The 21,964-nt window shown below is 36.9% G+C and overlaps 1 protein-coding gene and 2 long non-coding RNA genes across 8 annotated transcripts; 2 read left to right on the plus strand and 1 right to left on the minus strand.

The window, feature by feature from the left end:
• Positions 1–1,552: 1,552 nt before the first annotated feature.
• Positions 1,553–20,415, minus strand: LOC145806079 (uncharacterized). Of its 6 annotated transcripts, none has more exons than XR_014348589.1 (4): positions 20,144–20,415; positions 19,052–19,107; positions 16,195–16,308; positions 4,823–5,025 (listed from the first exon to the last, which is right to left on the minus strand). It is a non-coding gene; the product is annotated as an uncharacterized LOC145806079 (long non-coding RNA). The 6 variants fall into 6 exon arrangements; XR_014348591.1 differs by lacking the exon at positions 4,823–5,025 and adding an exon at positions 5,451–5,719; XR_014348587.1 differs by lacking the exons at positions 4,823–5,025; positions 19,052–19,107 and adding an exon at positions 1,553–2,063.
• On the plus strand, positions 2,556–3,823 carry LOC114300872 (uncharacterized). The gene is made up of 3 exons (XM_082901799.1): positions 2,556–2,899; positions 3,048–3,210; positions 3,298–3,823. The coding sequence occupies exons 1-3, from the start codon at positions 2,615–2,617 to the stop codon at positions 3,555–3,557; spliced, it is 708 nt and encodes a 235-aa protein (XP_082757925.1). The 5' UTR covers positions 2,556–2,614; the 3' UTR covers positions 3,558–3,823.
• Positions 4,884–5,644, plus strand: LOC114261821 (uncharacterized). Its single transcript, XR_014348583.1, has 4 exons — positions 4,884–5,093; positions 5,183–5,275; positions 5,360–5,464; positions 5,563–5,644. It is a non-coding gene; the product is annotated as an uncharacterized LOC114261821 (long non-coding RNA).
• Positions 20,416–21,964: the final 1,549 nt, after the last annotated feature.

A 21,964-nucleotide genomic window follows, 5' to 3' on the forward strand; every position in this document is an offset into this window, starting at 1 on the left:
CAAGGTCATTGAATCAGGCCAAAACATTCATATTCGATCTGAATTTTAGGTGAATTCTATTGGTCTCCGAACGAAAAAATATATTCTATTTGAAAACATATTAACAACTTAATTTCAAAGTTTAAATAAATCCGTTTTGAGTAACGTTTCTCTAGAATATATTCTAACTTTTATTTTTCACAGTTTCTTACTTTATGTAATCTTAGCTTGATTTGAAGCATGAATTGTGACTTACACCAAGCATTGTTTGTTATAAATTGAAATTTAAGATTTTACAACTATTAAGTTCTTTTTCAGTAATAAAATTTAGAAAAATTATTCACTTTTTCATATTGTTCTTATTTTCTTTGTCTTGCTAGTTCGTAAATATTTTAAATTTGACTTTGAGGGCTTGCATTGGCTTTAGGGTAAGGTTCAAACTTGGAAATGGAAGATTTTTTTGAAACAAGTTTCAAGGAAAATAATTTTTCGTCTTTTGCTGGCAACTAAGCATTTGAAAATCAGAAATTTAGATGAATTTCTCTGCTTTTTAACCCTAGCAAACGTGTATTGGTTAGTAAAAGTCAACCTATATACTAATAAATTTTTCAATCCTTTGAATGGTGAAGAAGGAGATCCTTGAAGTTGTCACCAGCTTGGTTTCAATGGACAATATGGTTTCTATTACATGTGACTAGGAACTTTCCGATGTACCTAAAAAAAAAATTACATGTGACTAGGAACCTCCTTTGTGGAAACGCACAGAACCTTTGTATCAATCTCTTTGAATCCTCTATTCCCAAAACACTGAGGACTCGATTGGGAATATATTTAGTGTAAAAGTTAAAAAATCATTATAAATTATTATATTTTTTTGTGCATCTTTTTGTAAAAAGTCAATTAAAATAGTCAATTTTCAAACCACTACTGATAATTGTTGAAACATATTATGAGATTTTTATATTTTAAAATTCTCACATAATCCAATAAAAGTGACTATTTTTGGATGGAGAGATTTATGAACAGAGAATCCTTAACTCTTATCCTGATAATTGTTTAAACATGTCACGAGATTTTTATATTTTAAAATTCTCACTTGATCCAATAAAAGTGAGTATTTTGGGACGGAGAGATTTATGAACAAAGAATTCTTAACTCCTATCCATTAGTCTTCGTTTAAGAAATTGGCCGAAATAGCCACTTGGTAATTGCTCATGATCGCCACGTGGTTAATTTTCGTTAACTTCTTAATAACTGGGTGAATATGTAGCAGACTTTGTTATCATAATTAAAAGGCTAAAGAAAAAAATAGGACTTGATATAAAATACCAATATCACAAGTGAATTTACCCATTTTTAAAGTTATAATATGTTTCTGGTAACATAGTATGTATATATTAAAAACTTGTCTTTTTACTTTATTTTAAAACTCTTCAAGGCTGCTTCAAATTTGAAATCTTGCAAAGCTCAAAAGCCCATGTTCTTCCACAACCATATATCAACAATAATGATTTTTTTTTTATTGATAAGTAAAGTTAATTAAAAAAAAAACGCAATAAATCATCAGAGGAGTTGATCATAAAACGTTTAAGTAATATTTGAAGGTTCAACTTGTTACACTTTGTCTCTTAGGTTATGATTATTTAGATTCAAATTGTTATAAGCGTATGAGTTTGTGAGCGATACAGCAGTCAGCTGCAGCTGCTGTAGTATTAGCTACTCTGTCTGTGGACTGTGATCTGGGCTGCAACTGGCTGCTGTTTGCTGCTGTGTCTGTGGACTTTGGCCTTGGCTGCAGCTGACTGCTGTGGCTGCTGCTGCTGCTCTGCTGCTCTGCCTTATCAAAAGATCCCATTGTTTAGAATTATGGAGCAACTTGATAGTTTAGAATTATGGGGCTGCTGCTGCTCTGCCTGAGCTGCTGCTGCTTTGCCTTATTGTTATAGGAGATAGAAGGTGACTCATTTGTAGGATAAATATAGCTTCCATATTCTTCATTCAACATATGATCATGGCCATGGCGTCTTTGTACTATTACTGCCACTGTTGTAAGGTTTCTCTGCATACTCACTACCATATCTAAGCTGTTTTTCAAAACAAAAAAATGAAAATAAGTGCATAATTATTCTATTTCAAATTCAAGTTTAGTTAAAAAGTAATAAAATTCTATACATCGATATAGCAAAAAATAAATAAAAATACAAATATGGTTAGGATGTCTATGAAAAAATATTTTTAGAATTTGCAATATTGCATAATGTATAACAATTAGAAAATCAAATGTAATATATGATTAATGCAAGACATAATTATGTTAAGCATCAATGATCATCAATCCTAATTGGATTTAAAATATATGCAATACAGGAACATCACCTCTTTTAAGAAGAGGATCTCTTGTCTTGATTTTTTTTCCATGGAAACCTTCACTACTCTACAATATGATTTAAAATTTTGGCGTGAAATATTAATTCAAGGGATTGGAACTTCCTTGTTATGAAATATTTGGAGTTAAAATATATGCATTACAATTCAAAACATTGGGATTATGTTTTTCTTCTTTTATTTAATGGTGAATAATTATATTGTCTATATTTTCTAATTAAAGTTGAATTATGTTATATAGTTGTAGAAAATGGTCGGAGGAAAAAGACAATGGCTGAAACCAAGTGATTTGAGAACTAAGAAGCTAACAGAATATGAGAAACAAAGAAATAAGCGAATCAAGAAGAACTATGAGGTAATGAACAATCTTGGAGTGAAGCATATTACAAATTCTTTGATGAGTGTGGTTCAGCCCAAATGTGCAAATGCAAAGGAAAAGAAAATTAGGGTTGAGGTAGATGATGATGATGAGTATAATCCGTCAGAGAGTGAGAACGATAGTGATAATGAGTCATTGGGTTCCTTTTATCGCAAGGTATTATATACATTATTTTATATTTGTGTGTGAACGTATCTTTTACTATTTAAATATCTTCTTCATATATCTTAAACATCATATCTTTTTTAAAATATATTTTAACTGTGTTAAATATCTTCTTTACTATTCGATTATGTTATTTCAGGAACAAGAGATGCCACCGGGGTTACGTTTACAGCCTCATTCGAGGCCATTAACTCCCACCCCAGAAGAAGGGATGGATCCCCCACGTCAAGAGATTGGTACCCAACCCTTACCACCTCATAATGTGCAACCTGTGCATGAGGTGACTGCATCTAGTAGTGTCGGTATGTTTGCAAAGTTGCTTATATTTAATTTAAGGTCTAACTTGCATTTGTTTACTTATTAACACAATTAACATTATGTCCTTACAGCATCACATGACAGACGTGGTCGTGGTCCAACACGCGGCATACAAACCCAACGCATTGTCCAGAAAAATGGAAAGATGTTGGTTCCTGTACCTGAACATTTCCGTGCGCCAGTGGGAGATCAAGCCTCTAAGTTGGCCTCCAAGATTGGCATAGAGGTTCGAACGCAATTACCAGACTTGAGCATTTGTAGGTGGAATAAGGTTCACGATGCTGATAAGAAGCCGATGATCCAACGCTTGGAGGTAATTATTGTCAAGTAAAAGAGGCATGACAGATGAAAATTGAAATTGAAATTGAAATTGAAATTACATGGTAATTATTGTGTGAAAGAAATACTCACTTTGTTAGGGTGATTACAAGAACTTGCTGCTAAAGAAGATATTACTTGGTAGCATATCAAAGACTTCTAGTTTTGGAACGAATTTAACGATTAGTAAGAATGCAACTATAACTATGTATTCAGTTTGTATCCTTGCGCAGTGAAAACACAATAGAAAATCTAAAAATTTGACTAGTGATGCATATATTAGTGAACACTAATATAACTAGTGATGCCAACAAATAAATAGGGAAGTATTCTTGCTAGTACTAATCAAATCATGGAAACAATAGCTATGAATAGATGGAGGTCATTATATTGGCTTTAGGAAGGTGACAGCATAGTTGTGTGATGTAGTTGTGTGATGTAGTAGGCAACCTCATTTTCTGTCAACTGATAAGACTGCTGCATTTTACCAAGATTGATATTATTTTTTTAAATAAGAAAATTGCTCTCTGGGAATTTTAAGCATATGAGCAGTGGCAGCATCCAACAAATTGATTAGAGGAAGTGTTTTCTCAAAGTATAGTGAACCCTGAAAAAATAAATGCAATATGGCAATGTTTTGAGTGCTTACTGACATTATTGAATTAGGTAGGACACTCGTACAAAGTATTTCTTTTATGGAATTTATCCAGTTCACTTATTGATTCAGTTTGGTCGTGGATTGGTAAAGAAAATTCCGCTTCACACCTTTACAACAGACATGCGATCAAAGCATTGTCCAAAGGAGCTACTGCTCCATAATCAAGATTGCAGAAATTTAGCATTGTCTCAAGTTTATAAGAGGATAAATGTTATCCCCTCTAATTTATATTTGATGCATGTGTCTAGATCACAAGTATTTACAACTGGGAATTTTTATCATCTATTACAATTTGAGTGTATTTGCTATCAGCAATTAAAATCATAACTCCATTGCCTAAACCTCCACAGGAGTAATACTAAATTTGCAGCGTACACAATCTGGCTGACTCCCAACAGCAACTATACAACTCAGAGCTTATATGACTAACAAACAGCTCATTCAGTTATCAAGATAATCATCTTATTCTTCGAGAGCCACATATTCCTCTGTTAACCCATCTGTTGCAACTGTTACAATATATAATGCCTGCATATCTAGAAATTAAATTGCAACTGTTAACACATCTGTTGATGCAATCTTTTTTTCTTTGTTATTTAATCAGGGTCATTGCTGCTTGTCTGAAATTTAGGTTATTTAACTTATAAAAAAAATGATTTGATTTTGTAGGATCAGTTTGATCTACAAGGCAATCCGAGTGATGTAGCAAGGACTTTAAACACACAGTTTGGTCGGCGATTGAGTAGCTTCACCTATAGGTTGCACAAACAATACAAGCAACTTAAGGATGCAAGAGGGGAGGAGTACGCGAGAAGCCACCCACCTACAAGTGTTACTCTTAATCAATGGACATCTCTAATTGACAAGAAGTGGAATAGTAAAGAATTCATGGTATAATGTTTTATGTTAATTGTCAAAAATTTATTTTCTTCTTACTAATGTTAAGTTTTGTTGTTTATATTGGTGTTTCAATCGTGTAGGAACAATCACTAACTAATGTGAATAATAGGATGCAAATGAAAACAAAACATAGATGTGGATCAAAATCAATCCCGGTTAGGGTGCACAGCTCGGTGTGTTCTGCTATTTTATTTTATCAGATTAGTAGGCTTTGTTATTTAAATATTTGAAATAACATTCAAAAACAAATGAATCAGATAATTGCAAATGGAGAAGTTCCTGATTTGGCAAAGTTTTACAAGTCCATCCACTATAATTCGAACACACATGAATGGATTTCGTCGGAGAGCCAAGCTAATTATGTATGTACAAGGCAATGCATATTAATTTTGATAAAATTATTTATTTGCTTTGTAGTGTAGAATAACTAATAATTGTTCGATTTATTTTAAATTAACAGGACAACATGATAAAGACGCAAGCCGAACACCTCTCGCAGACTGGTGTGATCCCTTTAAGCCAAGAGGAGTTGTCAGTTAAGGTACTTAAGCCAAGGTCAGGTTATGTGAAAGGACTCGGCTTGAGGCCTTCTTCTTCTATGAAGACTATTGTTGCACCTGCTGAAAATAGTGACTATGTTCAACGCCTTGAGATGCAAATAGCACAGCAAAATGAACAAATTGCAAGGTTTCAAAAGTCAGAGAAGAAACAAAGCAAGAAGATACAAAGTATCATAGAGTGTTTGACGCAGAAAGGTATCACGGGAAATTTTGAGAGTGGGGAACGTTCAGATTCTGATGAACAAGCTTCTTGGTTAGTATATTATGTTTATATGTTAATTTAGTAGAACATTTCTTCTTTAACTAGGGTAGAATAAAAAACTACTTTTGACATTTAGGCACAAGGTCTCGGGAAAATAGTGAAGTATGCATCTAAAGGCCCGAAAAACATCACAAACACCTTGAGATTATCAGAAATTATCATGAACACTTTGGGAGGAATCAACATAAGTTGTGAAAACTTACAGAACAATCATAGGACTCTCGGTTGGAAAACATTTAGGCTTGAACATAGGCCGTTAGGGAGTAAAATCTTGAAATAGTCGTTAAAAAGCCAAGAAATATCATGAACACCTTGGGAGGAACTAATGTAAGTTGTAAAAATTTACGGAACAAGTACGATAAAAATTTGGTTTAAAATTTACTTTGAATTTTTTATTTTTTCTCTTATAGGTTGCATATTAACATATTTAGTGAATGGTTACCTTAACCTTTTGTTGTTGTCTTTTCTTTTTATTTTTTCTTTTTTAAATGGCAGATTGGAGATGAACGAATTTGGTAACCTGCATAGCAAGAGTTTTTTGTTGATATTACCAGACATCCATCACAGTGTAGTTGTACTTTTTGTTGATATTACCAAACATGTATTTTGACTATGTTGTTGTGGGTTATGATTATATTGTGATGGATCTTATCTTTTTGTTGATATTTTATTGAATAGATTAAAATGAACAGGTTTTTGTTGATATTACCAAATGAACAGGTTTTTGTAATGATTTGTAATGGATATTATATTCAGCAGGTTATTAAAATGCACAAGTTAATTTGATTGTGTTGTAGTTTTTGATTTTATTAAAATAGATGTTATAATTTGGATGTTATATATTAATTTCTTGATACTATGAGACATGTATTTTGCTTGGTTGTTTTATGATAATGAACAGGTTAATTTTATATTGATTTGTATTAAATATTTTATTTAATAGATTATTAAAATGTACAGGTATTGTTTATTGAAAAAAATATATAAATTGCAAATATAACCCTCCCCTCAATTTTTAAAAATTATTTATTATTGGTGACGAAAAAAAATTGACACTAAAACTTTCTAATCCCAACAAATAATTTTGTCACAGATTCACTATTTCATCACTAAATTAAAATATTTTTTGACAAAAAGTTTTGGTCACTGAAAGGTCTTTTTTTTCCATCTTTTGGTGACGATATTTTCGTCACTAAAAATTTTATCACTATTTTTAATGACGAAATATTTTGTCACTCAAAATAAATAAAATAAAATTTTATTTAATTTTGGTGACGAAATGGATGTTATAGGTGACAAAATATTTAATATTTAGTGACGAAATATTTCGTCACCAAATGCCAATAATAGGTGACAAAATAAATTTTCGTCACCGGGTACTTTTAGTGACGACGAATTAGTGACGAACGTGGTGACGAAATTATTTCGTCACAGATCAATTTGGTGACGAAAATTTCACTATTGGAGACGAAGTGATTTTGTCATTAAAGTACCATTTTGTTGTAGTGTTCGCTCGAGCGCACTTTTGAGTTTTTGGCTCGAGCAAGGACTTCTTGGCTCGAGCGAGAGTTTTCTGTGTCTGGTCGCTCGAGCGACAAAGGTTTCGCTCGAGCGAGCGTGTTTTATATCAGCGGACAATAGCGTTTTGAACATCACTTTTTCATCTTCTTTTTTTGATCAAACCCTAGATCCGAGACCCTCTCTCTCTACACTTATATTCTCTCTAAGAATTGATCTCCCTAGAGTGTGAATCTAGCCTAGAGCCTTTATTAAAAAGATAGAGGGCGTTGAGAGCTTTGTTTTAATCTGAAAAAGTTAGGATTTGGAACACGTTGATCTTCGAGTCTTCATCTCCTTTTTGGCTCAAACTTCGAGGTAGGGATATCCTACTCCTCTCTATGGATTTTGTCTTTAAATTTTAGTATTTTGAGATGTTGGGGTTGGTTTGGTAATTTTGTGAAAGTTTGGGGCTTTTGTGTTATTTTACAAAAGTTGAGGTTTTATTCATAATAAACCTAGATGCACGTTTGGCATGGAGAAATAGAATAAATGTTGAATCATTAATGAAAATGGGACCTAAGGGTTGAAATGTTAATTATGGGAATTGACCTAATTACATTGTTTAATTAATTGGGATAATTAATTGAGAAGAATGAGGAAATGAAATGTTGATTGAATATCCATTGTGCATTTATTTTCTGTTTAGAAATAACTGCTTTGGGCTATCGGTGGAGGATAGTCGTGATTGTTGTAGACAACGCATGATGATTAGGCAAACTGAAACAAATCAATGAAGTGTGTCATGGGAACTTGACGGTTAATAGAATACATTAACGACATGTATTGAGTGATTGTATATAGAACCAATGTGTTTGTATACGTTATGTGTAGAGGAGGAGATGGGGGATGTACTCCGCAGTTTAGGGGAAGATAGGGGATGTACCTCTAAACCGGATAGTGTTCGGAGAAGATAGGGGATGAACTCCATAGATACAGCTCATATGCTTGTCTAGAGAAGTGAAGATAGAGCTCATATGCTTATCTTGTGAAGTGTGGATATAGCTCATATGCTTATCTGTGGATATTGTGGTTATACATATCTGTTGTAGAATGTGGATATAGCTTATTTGCTTATCTGAGAATGTGGATATTGTTGTTATACATATCTGTTGAGAATGTGGGTAGTGCTTATATACCTATCCGTTGAAAAAGGGAAAATGAAAGGAAACTTGGACTCATAAGTCGTATGACATAAATATGTGATTTATGTGATTGTATCAGTGTTGGCCATCTATCAATTGCTAATATTTTAGTCATTGTTCATGGTTGGTTTAGTGTATTTCTACTGGGCTGTGGCTCACCCTATATGGGAATATCATTTTCAGGTGCAGGAAGCATGCCACCTCCAAGGGCATAGCTTGGGAGGCTAGAGGCGGACATAATCGTTTTACTTTTTGATGTATTACATGTAAATACAAGCCAAGGGCTTAATGTGTATGAGTTAGTACTCTTTTGTTGTAACCAAGTGTTAACTTGGAAAGCTGTAAGCCTATAGGGCATTTGCTTTTGTTGTTAACATATAATACTTTTTGTAATGAAACTCTGAGAAATGAAAGAATGTGGAACTTTTGAATATCAATGCATGTCTTATTTGTTGGGTTTAATGTTATTATTTTGAGGGCGTTACAACTTGGTATCAGAGCGTACCGGGTTCGAATAGTTTGGGTACGTGGGAAGTGATTAGTATCACAATGGGTTTGTCTCGCTTGATAGAGACTTAGATGTAGTATCATATGCTATGTGCTTACTTGATAACATGCTTATGTGACTATGTGGGTATGGGATTTAATTTCTAGGATGTTGATTGGATCCTTGGGTTTCTGGGAGTCTTGTTGGAAAAGCACTTGATCAATGCTATTTCTAACCGGAACTCTAGTAACGCCTCGGGACTATCATTATCCGGAAATGAAATTCGTAAGTGCTTATGTGTTTATGTGCTTATGTGGAATGAATTACAGTTGTCCATGCATTAGGACGTGAGTGTTTAGTTTCGGCACATTTATAAATGTGCTAATGTTCTGTGTTACCTTTATTAGGATGTCAGGACGAGGAAGAGGTGCTAGACGTGGTAGACCTGCGAGGCAGGAAGTACCGTTACAGGGTGAGATTCCGGCAGTGCAAGAGGGAGTTGGCCAGGCCAATGTGGCCGAGCCAGAGTGTCAGCAGGCTATGGGTGCCTTGGCCAGAGAGATAGCAGGAGCTTTGGGTATTCTTAGAGCTGGGAATCAGGCATCTGAGGCAGGGCCTTCTTTCTTGAAGAGGGAGTTTTTCCGGTCTAATCCGGATGAGTTTATCGGGGATCCGAAGGGGCCACTGAAGGCTGATGAGTGGCTAGAGCAAATGAGTAAGACGTTCGAGATGCTTGGCATCGAGGACGGAGAACTGAAAGTGACCATGGCATCCTTCCAATTGAAGGGAGATGCGGGTCAGTGGTGGAAGTACGAGAAGGCTCGTGTTGGTGGTACTTGGGAGGCGTTTATAAATGCTTTTCAGGAGAGGTTTTTGTCTGCAGCAGCTAGGGAGAAGCTGAGGGATCAGTTTAGCCGGCTTAATCAGCAGGGCTTGTCAGTGGCCGAGTTTGAGGCTACCTTTACTAGTCTGTCCAGGTTCGCACCTGAACTGGTGGCGTCTGAGGAATGCCGTTGCTATGAGTTTGAGCGGAAGTTGAGGCGGGGCCTCAAGTTGAGGGTTGGTGGGTCTTACATCCGAGAGTATAGACACCTAGTGGACACTGCAGCTCATATGGAGCTCATGATGCAGGAGGAGGATGAGGGGCAGAGAGGCTCCAAGAGGAGTCAGGATGGCCAGGGTGATGGCAGGAGGCAGAGGGGTTCTAACCCTCAGCAGTCGCAGGGTGGTGTTGCTAGATCGACCTTCCCAGTGCCGAGTGCAGGCTCCGGGAGAGGTGGTCAGGGGGAATTCACCTGTTACAAGTGTGGCCAGCTGGGTCACAAGGTTTCTGTTTGCCCGCAGAAGGGTGGGGGTCAGAGAGCTGCTTCTTCTTCAGCTAGACCGCAGAGTCAGAGTTTGGGCAGAGGGCAGCCCTTGTCTTGTTATCAGTGTGGACAGCCTGGGCACCTGAAGAGGTTTTGCCCGCAGTTGAATGCCACTTCGGGGGCGTCTGGTTCTAGGCAGACGCAGGGTTTTCAGCCAGCTCAGTCTGTGCAGGCCTCGAGGGCCAATCCGGGAGCTTCGTCATCCCAGTCTGTGCAGCAGTCTTTTGCTCCGAGAGGTGAGCAGGTAGACCAGGGGCCTACGGGGCGCGTGTATGCTGTTACCGCGCAGGATTTAGTACCAGCTCCATCAGTAGTGAGAGGTACTTTTCTGTTTTGCAACACGGTTGCTAGTGTGTTGATAGACACGGGTGCATCTCATTCTTTTGTATCTGCTGCATTTGCATCTGTTTTGGAGTTTGAGTTAGCACAGTTAGCATCTCCTATTTGTGTGGTATCGCCTTTGGGTGATGAGTTGATCTTGAAACAGGGTGTTAGAGGATGTGATATAGAGGTCGCCGACTATAGGCTTCCTTTTCCGTTTGTTGTCATGCCTATGAAGGGTTTTGATGTTATTTTGGGTATGGACTGGCTATCGTCATACCGGGCTGTTATCGATTACTACCGCCAGAGGGTCACGTTAAGTACCTTGAGCGGGGAGTGGTTCCATTTCTTGGGAGACCGGGTTGGTAGTGTTTTGCCACCGGGGTATGATTCGCGAGGGCGAAGTGAGCTTAGTGGTCTACTTGCTAGCTTTGAGATTAGTGAGTGTGATGAGACACAGATTGTGTTGCCGAGGGTGGTTTGTGAGTATTCGGATGTCTTTCCCAAAGATCTTGTTAGTTTACCACCTCACCGAGAGATAGAGTTCTCTATTGATTTAGTGCCCGGCACGGCGCCGATTTCTATGGCACCTTATCGTTTTGCTCCAGCAGAGTTGGTTGAGTTGAAAGTTCAGCTCCAGGAATTGCTCGATAAGGGCTTTGTTCGCCCTAGTGTTTCGCCGTGGAGAGCTCCGGCCCTCTTTGTTAAAAAGAAAGATGGTGCCTTGAGATTGTGTATTGACTACCAGAAGTTGAATCGGGCTACGGTTAAGAATAAGTACCCTATGCCCCGTATAGATGATCTGTTTGACCAGTTGAAGGGTTCCCGTTGTTTCTCTAAGATAGACTTGAGATCGGATTACCACCAGTTGAGGGTCAGGGCGGAGGACATTCCTAAGACGGCATTCCGTACGCGGTATGGCCATTACGAGTTTTTGGTGATGCCATTCGGGCTTACCAATGCACCGGCAATCTTTATGGACTTGATGAACCGGATTTTCCGGGAGTTCTTAGACGGATTTGTGGTCGTCTTCGTGGACGACATCCTTATCTATTCGCCTTCAGAGGAGGAGCACGAGGAACACTTGAGAGTGGTGCTTGAGTTGCTTAGAGCCCATAGGCTGTATGCCAAGTTTGGGAAGTGTGAGTTCTGGCTGAAGGAAGTCAAATTCTTAGGCCACGTGGTATCCGGAGAAGGGGTGTCTGTTGATATATCCAAGGTTGAGGCAGTGCAAGATTGGGCACAGCCTAAGAGTGTGTTTGAGATCCGCAGTTTTCTGGGATTAGCTGGGTATTACCGTCGGTTTGTGAAAGATTTCTCCAGGTTAGCGTCACCGTTGACTAGACTGACTCGGAAGGGAGTCAAGTTTGTGTGGAGTGAGACTTGTGAAAGGTCATTCCAAGAGCTGAAAGTTAGATTGACCACCGCTCCGGTGTTGATTATTCCAGAGAGAGGGTTGGGATATGCGGTTTATTGTGATGCCTCACGAGAGGGTTTGGGTTGTGTGTTGATGCAAGAAGGGAAAGTGGTAGCTTATGGCTCACGTCAGTTGAAAATACACGAGAAGAATTACCCCACACACGACCTAGAGTTAGCGGCTGTGATCTTTGCCTTGAAAATCTGGAGGCACTACCTTTATGGTGAGAAGTTCGAGGTGTTCTCGGACCACAAGAGTTTGAAGTATCTGTTTACACAGAGAGACTTGAATTTGAGGCAGAGGAGGTGGATGGAGTTCATCGAGGATTATGATTTTGAGTTGCACTATCATCCAGGAAAGGCCAATGTTGTGGCTGATGCCCTTAGTAGGAAATCCATTAGTGATTTAGCTTGTATAGCCATCCGGGAATGGGAGATGTTGGGGGCACTTGGCGAGTTTGATTTGCTACTGGGCGAATCTGTTGGGGCTGCGGCCTTGTTTTCTGTTGTTGCGCAGCCTACACTTGTGATTAGAGTGTTAGAGGCACAGAGAGGTGACCTTAAGGTAGAATCTCTCCGAGAGAAGATCTCCAGTGAGAAAGTTGAGAAGAGTTTGACGGTGTATCCCGACCTGAGTGTGAGATACCGAGACCGTTTGTTTGTACCGGAGTCTTGCCGTGAGGAAGTACTCCGAGAGTTTCATCATTCGTGCCTTGCGGTGCATCCGGGAGGTACTAAGATGTATCAGGATTTGGGTCGCCCGTTTTGGTGGCGGGGTATGAAGAGAGATGTGGCGGTTTTCGTATCGAAATGCCTTACTTGCCAGCAAGTGAAGGCCGAGCATCAGAGGCCAGCGGGTTTGTTGCAACCCTTGCCTATTGCCGAGTGGAAGTGGGAGCATATCACTATGGACTTCGTTGTAGGTCTTCCGAGGACGCAGCGGGGTAGTGATGCTATTTGGGTGGTTGTAGACCGGTTGACTAAGTCGGCGCACTTTATTCCTATGCGCGTGAGAGATTCGGTGGATCATCTTGCCGATTTGTATATTCGGGACGTAGTGAGATTGCACGGGGTTCCAGTGACGATCATCTCAGATAGAGATCCTCGTTTTACGGCTAGGTTGTGGCAGAGTTTGCAGAGTGCCTTGGGCACTAAGTTGACCTTTAGTACGGCTTATCATCCTCAGACTGACGGGCAGTCCGAGCGTACTATCCAGATCCTCGAGGATATGCTTCGGGGTTGTGTCCTGGACTTCAGTGGGACGTGGGAGAGGCACTTGCCCTTGGTAGAGTTTGCCTACAACAACAGTTTTCAGTCTAGCATCGGTATGGCACCGTTTGAGGCCTTGTATGGTCGACCGTGTAGGTCTCCAGTTTGTTGGGCCGAGGTGGGTGATGCACCTTTGTTGGGTCCGGAGTTGGTTAGGGAGACGACGGAGAAAGTTGAGCTTATCCGTAGGAGGCTTGTTACAGCCCAGAGTCGACAAAAGAGTTATGCCGACCGTAGGAGGAGGCCTTTGGCGTTTGAGGTAGGTGATCATGTCTTTCTAAAAATATCACCTAGGCGAGGCTTGATGAGGTTTGGGAAGAGTGGGAAGTTATCCCCTCGGTTTATTGGTCCTTTTGAGATCCTTGAGAGGATTGGTGAGGTTGCTTATCGGTTAGCCTTACCACCGCAGTTGTCCGGAGTGCATGACGTGTTTCATGTGAGTATGCTTCGGAAGTATGAGCCAGATCCATCACGTGTGTTGGATTGGACCGATTTAGAGGTAGATGAGGATGCCTCGTATGAGGAGAGACCGGTTCGGGTCTTGGATAGGCGGGATCAGGTCCTGCGTGGCAAGACCATTCCTTTGGTGAAAGTCTTGTGGAAACATCACGGAGTGGAGGAAGCCACTTGGGAACGTGAGTTGGAAGTCCGAGAGAAATATCCGGACTTGTTTGTTGATATGTAATCTTGTATTTACATTTTGAATTATTGTTGAACTTAAGAGCTTTCATATATGTCTTAAGTTGTGAAACATTGAAAATGTTTTGGTTTATTGGAAGTATGTTTTGGAACTTGCCTCATATGGAAGTTGAATGTAACATTATATGTGTTGAATGTATTGTTGAAACTGGAAAGATAATGCGTAATGTTAATGCATGTTGAAAGTACATATGTTGTTTACATATTGTGAAATGCCTCTTGTTAAATGGAGGGGATGGCCGGTAATCGGTCGGATTATTGAATGTTATAGTGTAACATTGTTTAAAATTGAGAAAAACTTGTTTTGAAAACTTGTTCTTAATTTCGGGGACGAAATTCTTTAAGGGGGGGAGGTTATAGCGATCCCGGGTTTACCCTTGTTGTACAATGATCCGGACATGTGTCCGTGGATGTTGGTAGTTGTTTATTATCTTGTTTGCATCCTTTTTACTTCGTATTGAGTTGTAGGATGTGTTGGGCAGGTTTGTTACAGGTTGGTTGTGTTTGGGAGCCTAGTGTTGCTGCCCAGATTTTTGGACCTTCGCTCGAGCGAGGAGTTGGTCGCTCGAGCGAGAGTTGAGTTTGTGTCTGGTGGGTCGAGCCAGAGTGGCTTCGCTCGAGCGAGCGATGGCGTCTGGTTCTGGACCTGAGAGTTGCGTTTCTTGGCTCGAGCGAGCTTTTCTTGGCTCGAACGGTCTGGTTTGTTCTTCGCTCGAGCAAGAGGTCTGTCGCTCGAGCGTGCTTCTGGTTACAGACCTGAGGGTTCGAGTTATTGGCTCGAGCGAGCATTCTTTCGCTCGAGCGCACTTTTGAGTTTTTGGCTCGAGCAAGGACTTCTTGGCTCGAGCGAGAGTTTTCTGTGTCTGGTCGCTCGAGCGACAAAGGTTTCGCTCGAGCGAGCGTGTTTTATATCAGCGGACAGTAGCGTTTTGAACATCACTTTTTCATCTTCTTTTTTTGATCAAACCCTAGATCCGAGACCCTCTCTCTCTACACTTATATTCTCTCTAAGAATTGATCTCCCTAGAGTGTGAATCTAGCCTAGAGCCTTTATTAAAAAGATAGAGGGCGTTGAGAGCTTTGCTTTAATCTGAAAAAGTTGGGATTTGGAACACGTTGATCTTCGAGTCTTCATCTCCTTTTTGGCTCAAACTTCAATGTAGGGATATCCTACTCCTCTCTATGGATTTTGTCTTTAAATTTTAGTATTTTGAGATGTTGGGGTTGGTTTGGTAATTTTGTGAAAGTTTGGGGCTTAATGTTATTATTTTGAGGGCGTTACAACGCATAGCTTCAGAAGTTTTATAGACGCACACGCTCACTCAAGCACAAGAAGCCTCACTCGAGCGAAGAACTCCACCTTCCCAGAAATTCTGCGTCTCGGAAAGAAACCTAAGAACTCTCAAATCTCTCTCGAGCCTAAGAAACCTCACTCTAGCGAAGAAGCAAATTTCACAAGGCTCGCTCGAGCGCAAGAATCCTTGTTCGAGTGAAGAAACCAAAATCTGGGCAACAACAATCTAGACCAACTAACAACCAACCTGTTCCAAACACACCCAACATGTTCCAAAATTCAAATTCAAAGAGTCAAAGGAGGAAAACAAGACATGGATACAATATTAAACCACAAAACCCGAGTCCAAAATGTAACAAAGGTCGGGTCAAAACCGGGCTCACTATAACTTGAATGCTACGGAATTTGTTTCCCAATAGAAGCCAAGCACCCTATTACCAACAAATATTTCAAAAATAATAATAATAATAATAATAATAATAATAATAATAATAATAATAATAATAATAATAATAATAATAATAATAATAAAAATAAAATAGAAAACATCAGATAAAAACTTCAGCTATTGATAGGTACCAAAAGGTATAGTTCAAATCTATCACAATTTTAGCAACAAAAATAACTAATTAATCAACAAAACTAATTACTTAAAGTTTGCAGCAGCTTTTCCCATGGTTTCAACATCTCCAACATAACTAAGTAATTAAAATACCTGTTTGGGAAATCCTTGAACAGAGCCAGCAGGTCCAAGACACTGAAACAAAGCCAGCAAGGCCAAGACAAGTACCCACAACCTTAGTCTGCTCCCTTGTCGCCATCGAAGTCACTACATAATATGAAGCAGAAAACATAATGGTGCTTAAAGATAGAGTAGATAAAATATAAAGAGATAGATTAATGGTGCTTGAACAAATAGCCCGAGTCAATTAAGAAAAATAACAATTAAGAGCATCAACACTTCACTTTCTTTTCTTTTCCCCCACTTTCTCAGCAACTGAATACAGTAACCAATGATTAGCCAAAGGAAACCCTTGTTCTTGAGTACAAAACCCAATAAAAAAAAATTAATTTTGATAAAAATACAATCATAACCCAAAAATGATAGTAACCAAAATTTAATCCCATTAAAAGAAATAAGCTTAGAAATTATGAATGTATTTAAACTAATAAAAAAAATCCATGAGATCCATGGCCATCAAATCCACACTTGGGCTAATATTCACATATCCAGCTATTCATTGGAAGAAAAATCTTAAATATGCAAACCAAAAAAAAAAAAATCCTACATGCAGGAACAAATTTGACACCTCACTAAATTTAAATTCTTTGTTTTTGATGAACATAATAAATTTAGTAGTCCATGGCAAAACAAATATTACACCTATTACATTCCTAAGTATGTATCAATGTTGGAATTAAGAAAAGACCACAATGTTCCATTCAATTATTCAAACATGAGGAGCGTTCAACATAATTAGAAGCATAACAATAGAAACTTGACACAACACAACCTACCGGTAACATCAAATAAAAGTTTAACAACAATACTAATATTATGAAGCATTAAGTGCTTTGTAGTCTTGAAACATACTAAAATTTTAATTGTTAAATAAATACAAATGCTTCAAGAACCATACCATATTACAAGAATTTTATTCAAGAACTATCCTAGGACTTAAAAAAAACTGCGATGTCAACACTTTAAATTCTTTGTTTTTGATGAACATGACAAATCCAATAGTCCATGGCAAAACTGATATTACATCTATTACTACATTCCTAAGTATGTATCAGTGTCGGAATTAAGAAAAGACCACAATGTTGCACTTAAAATTTGAACATGAGGAGCTTTTAGCATAATTTTTATTTTTTTCATAAATAAACAGACTTTATTAAAAAGCATCAAGAAGATGTAAAGAATAAAAAAAAAATTAGCCTCCAAAGGAATAACAAAGCTAAGAAATCAAATCATTCACAAAATCTACAAAAGCCAAAACATCTGGATCAACCAAACCCGTAACCCAAGGGCTCTTTTGGGAAGTGGCTTATAAGCCATCTTATTGACTTATTGGCTTATTTAGGTCACATCACCAAAAAATAGCTTATAAGCCACATATAAACTTGACAAAACACAACCTATAGGTAACATCAAATAAAAGTTTAACAACAATACTAATATTGTGAAACATCAAGTGTTTTATAGTCTTGAATCATACTAATATTTTAATTGTTAAATAAATAAATAATAAATAAAAATGCTTCAAGAACTATACCAGTTGATAAGAATTTATTGAAGAACCATCCTGGGACTAAAAGAAACTGCGATATCAACACTTTGAAGGTTGTTAAACCTCTTTTAAAATTAAAAAAAAAAAAAAATACTTTTGTGACAAAATAAAAAATTCAGCATCTCACCAAAAAGGAAAAAATAAGAAAGAAAGAAAAATAAGTATTTCTGTGAGAAAAAGACATTACCAAAAAGAAGAATATATCAAAATAATCTAGCGAATGACTTATGCCTAAAAGCACTCCCTAACCAAAATGAAGTGTAAATTATCAACATCTGATATGTCCTTAACTCACTATTAGCCTCACACTCTATTTTTAATCCTCAAACAGTTCTCAAAGATTCAATTTTTCCAAGAAAATCAAATTAAGGATATTAATGGAACAAAGTTCACTTTAAATATTCACCCCAAAAAAAGTTCACTCCAAAATGGTTAACAACAAAGTCCAAAACAAAGAATAAAAATAAATAAATAAAAGAAAGAAAAAAAAAAGAAAAGAAAAGCAAGCAGACAAATACAAATCTGAATAAATGAGCTCTCATATGATCTAAACAATAATGCTAGGAATACAGATGTTTAAAAACAAACCCAAACTAGAATTGTAAACAAACACCAAATCAAAATCAAATTAGAAAGCAAAGGCACCTAAGGATCTCATCACATCTTGAGTTGAAGATAGAAATGTTTCTAGAGGTCTATTAGTTGGCATAACAGGAAAACCAAAAAACCAAAAAAGGAAAAGCTCATTATGTTATGAAAGAGGCACAAAAATAGTGAAAGCAAAACTTGGAAAACATAGACAACAAAAATTAGACTTTGATGAGGCGATGGCTAAGAGAAAGGGCAAAGCTGAGGAGGAGTTAAATTAATCTAGACCATCCAAATTGCCACATAGGGTAAATACATTTTCAAAATCAATCTTGGAAATGAACCGTGGATGAAAGGGAGAAGCAATCCTAGCCATTGGATCAAATACTATCCTTCCTTATTATATAGAATTTTCTCTAAAACTGAATTTTTTTTTTTTTCAAATTTATTCCCCCATCGCATTGCCACCACCTTCTTTGTCTTTCCCTCCCCTACCACACACCCTCTCTGCCTCACCAACAACTTACCAAATCCATAAAGATATAAATTCAATAATACCAAAGCAAACCAGCTAATGTGCTAAAGAAATTTAAAAGTGCATCAACTAATAAAAAATTAAAAACGTCAAAATCAACAATCAACAGAAATAATGATTGATTAAGCGTAATAAGAAAAGTAGATGTCAATGAATACCTTCAATTATTTGGATGATCTCATAAAAGCATAATCAGAATTACTTCAATTATTTCCTACAGAATAACGCAAAAGATCATCTAGAGGGGATTCCATTCTAGAAAACCATGTACAACAGATTTTGAATGTGAAGATGCAAAGCAATAAAATGTATTGCTAATTACTAAGAAGTTGACATTTAAATGTGCAAGAAATATTGTGAAGTAGACTTTGGAATTATTGACCGAAATAACAAATAGTGTAGTTAGGAAATAAACAACAGTACAGGAGTTACTTAAATGATTGTGAATCACTTCAGCCATATGAGTCCTCTTCTTGTTATTATGTTCTTAAAATTACACGAACCTAGAATATACAAACAAATTTCATGAGTATTCAAATGAAAAAAAAAACACATTGGAAAAAAAATAATGAATCACATAAAAAATATTCTTACAAATAGTGATTGTATTAGAAAGCTCGGAAATTGTTGACCTTTAGCAAGAAGAAATCAAATTTCAGAAATAGATTTAGAAAAAATTCAAAAAATCATGAATCACATAAAAAAATATTCTTACAAATAGTGATTATATTAGAAACACCAAAAATTGTTAATCTTTAAGCAAGAAGAAATCAAATTAGAAAAAATTCATACGTAATTTTCATACCTTTGACAATAATGACAATAACAATATTTCAGCCTCTTTTTCCCTCTTTTAATGAGATTAAGCAAAACCCAGAAATGACAATAACCAAAATTTAACTTTCTTTACTTTTTTTGCCACTTTCTCAGCAACCAAACAGGATTGAAATATTTTTGTAGAAACTAATAAAAAAAATTAGTTTATGTGTTGATAACAAAAAAAGAAAAAGAAAAAAGAAAAAAGAAAAACAAACCCAAATAAAAGAGGGGGAAAAAGTGAGAGAGATGAGGCAAAGCTTGATTATCATATCAAAATCCAAAACCCAAATAAAAACCCTAGATTCACACACCCACTTCCCTCAAAAAAAGGAAGGAAAAAAAAAAAAAAAAGCAAGGAGATGTGTAAAGAGAGAGGAGGTAAACATTGAACAATAACAAAAGGGGGGGAAGGTGAGGATTTAGCCTTCTACCTTGGAGTTGTGTAGAGAGAGAGGAGGCAAACATTGATGTAGATGGTAGAAATCACCCTCTCTCAGCGGGGCTATATTCCATTGGAGCAAAATGGTAGAAATCACCACCGGAGATCACTTAGAGAGAGAAAGTTTGGTGGAAAGAAGATGTGCGGTGGGAAGAGGAAGAGGTGTGAGAGAGAATGGTGTTTCAAATTTTGAAATCAAAATTAGAGAGAAAGAAAGAGAATATGTCTGTGAGAGATGTGAGGTGTGAGGAGAAGTCTGAGATATGAAAGAAAGAAACAGAGATAGAAGAGAAGGGGCTTGTTTGATTTGTATCTCAAGATATAATTTTTTAAAAATTATTTTTAAAATTTTGTTTGGTTGAATTTTTTTTTTCTTCTACACATCAATCAATCACTTTTTCTCTCTCCTCTCTCATTCTTAATCACTTTTTTCTCTTACACACATATACTCAACTATAACAAGATATCAAATCGTCCCAAACTCTAAAATTATTTTCAAAATATACAACCAAATAGACCCAAAAAAATTTTAAACTCTCTTCCGAATTTTTTTTTTTAAAAAAAAAATTATCTCAAAACACAAACCAATCACACCCAAAGGGTTTGTGAGGGTGGGAACCAAAAGTTAATCTAGACCATTTAAATTTAGTAAAACTGATCTCAGCCATTGAAATGTCTAAATTGAACAAATGAGAGTAAGTAAGGCATTTTCAGCCCTTGGATTGAATCAATTTAATGATCCACATTTTGACACATAAACAAATATCTTGTCCCTAATTTAAAAACTCCCCCTGTTTTATTATATAGATATTTTGATAATTTGAAATTTTGTTTATTGGATCGATTCATTTGGGGATCAAATCTCCATGCAGTCCACATGTGCAAACATCAAAAAGTTGTATCAATCAACGTCTCATAGCAATTTGGATAGTGACACTTCCTTTATTTAAACAGAAAATATTTTTCAAAAATATTTTTTATTTTTTATTTTTTAGTATTTGATATAATAAAAATAAAAATTAACAAAAAATATTTTTTATGATCAATAAAAAAAACACGTTTGTTTAGACCCAAAAAAAAAATACTTTTAGAAGGTGAAAAATATTTTTCAAATTAAAATTTTACCAATTACCGCATCATTGTAACGCTCTGAAATAATTACAAGAGCATCCTGCGCACACCCCATTTTGACCAGCCCTAAGACTTGGGCGCTTTCTGTTGATTACCCGATGATGCCCAACAGTCCCCAACAAGAAAAATGGAATTTGAGTTTTAATCCCAACTTTCACACATTTTTTGCCAAACTATTTTAGACCTTAAAACCCTCTTTTCAAAATATTTTTCCAAATGTTTCACGATGTTCCGAGACTCTCATTTCAATTAAAATATTGGACTTTTCAGTTAACCGAGTAAGGACAAAATAGAAATAAATGGAAAGGAGGTGAACTCCTTAAATATATATATGTGGAGAAATGGTTTGGAAATACACTTCTGATCCTGGGGGACGCTAGTGATCATCTAAAAGTCACTTGAAAATGAATAAACACTCTGGTCGAGGGTGCCGGAATTAGCACTCCGACGGGCAAGCTAGTTTCAGCACTCAGGGTTACTTGTATTCTAAGTTGAGCACAATAATTCTCACATACCTTTCTTTGACTGTTGTTCCTCTATTTATACTCATTTCTAGGGCCTCGGGGCCTGGTCCACTTTCCGCTGTCAAACTGCGTATTTATTCGACCCCATAGTTACTCGGCCTGTTAATTGTAATCGGCCTCCTAATCGTGCAGGTTAAAGCCGAACAAATGTCCATCCT

This window comes from Camellia sinensis, chromosome 13 (assembly GCF_055761805.1).
Source record: "Camellia sinensis isolate YWXY chromosome 13, ASM5576180v1, whole genome shotgun sequence".
Classification (NCBI taxonomy): Eukaryota; Viridiplantae; Streptophyta; class Magnoliopsida; order Ericales; family Theaceae; genus Camellia; species Camellia sinensis.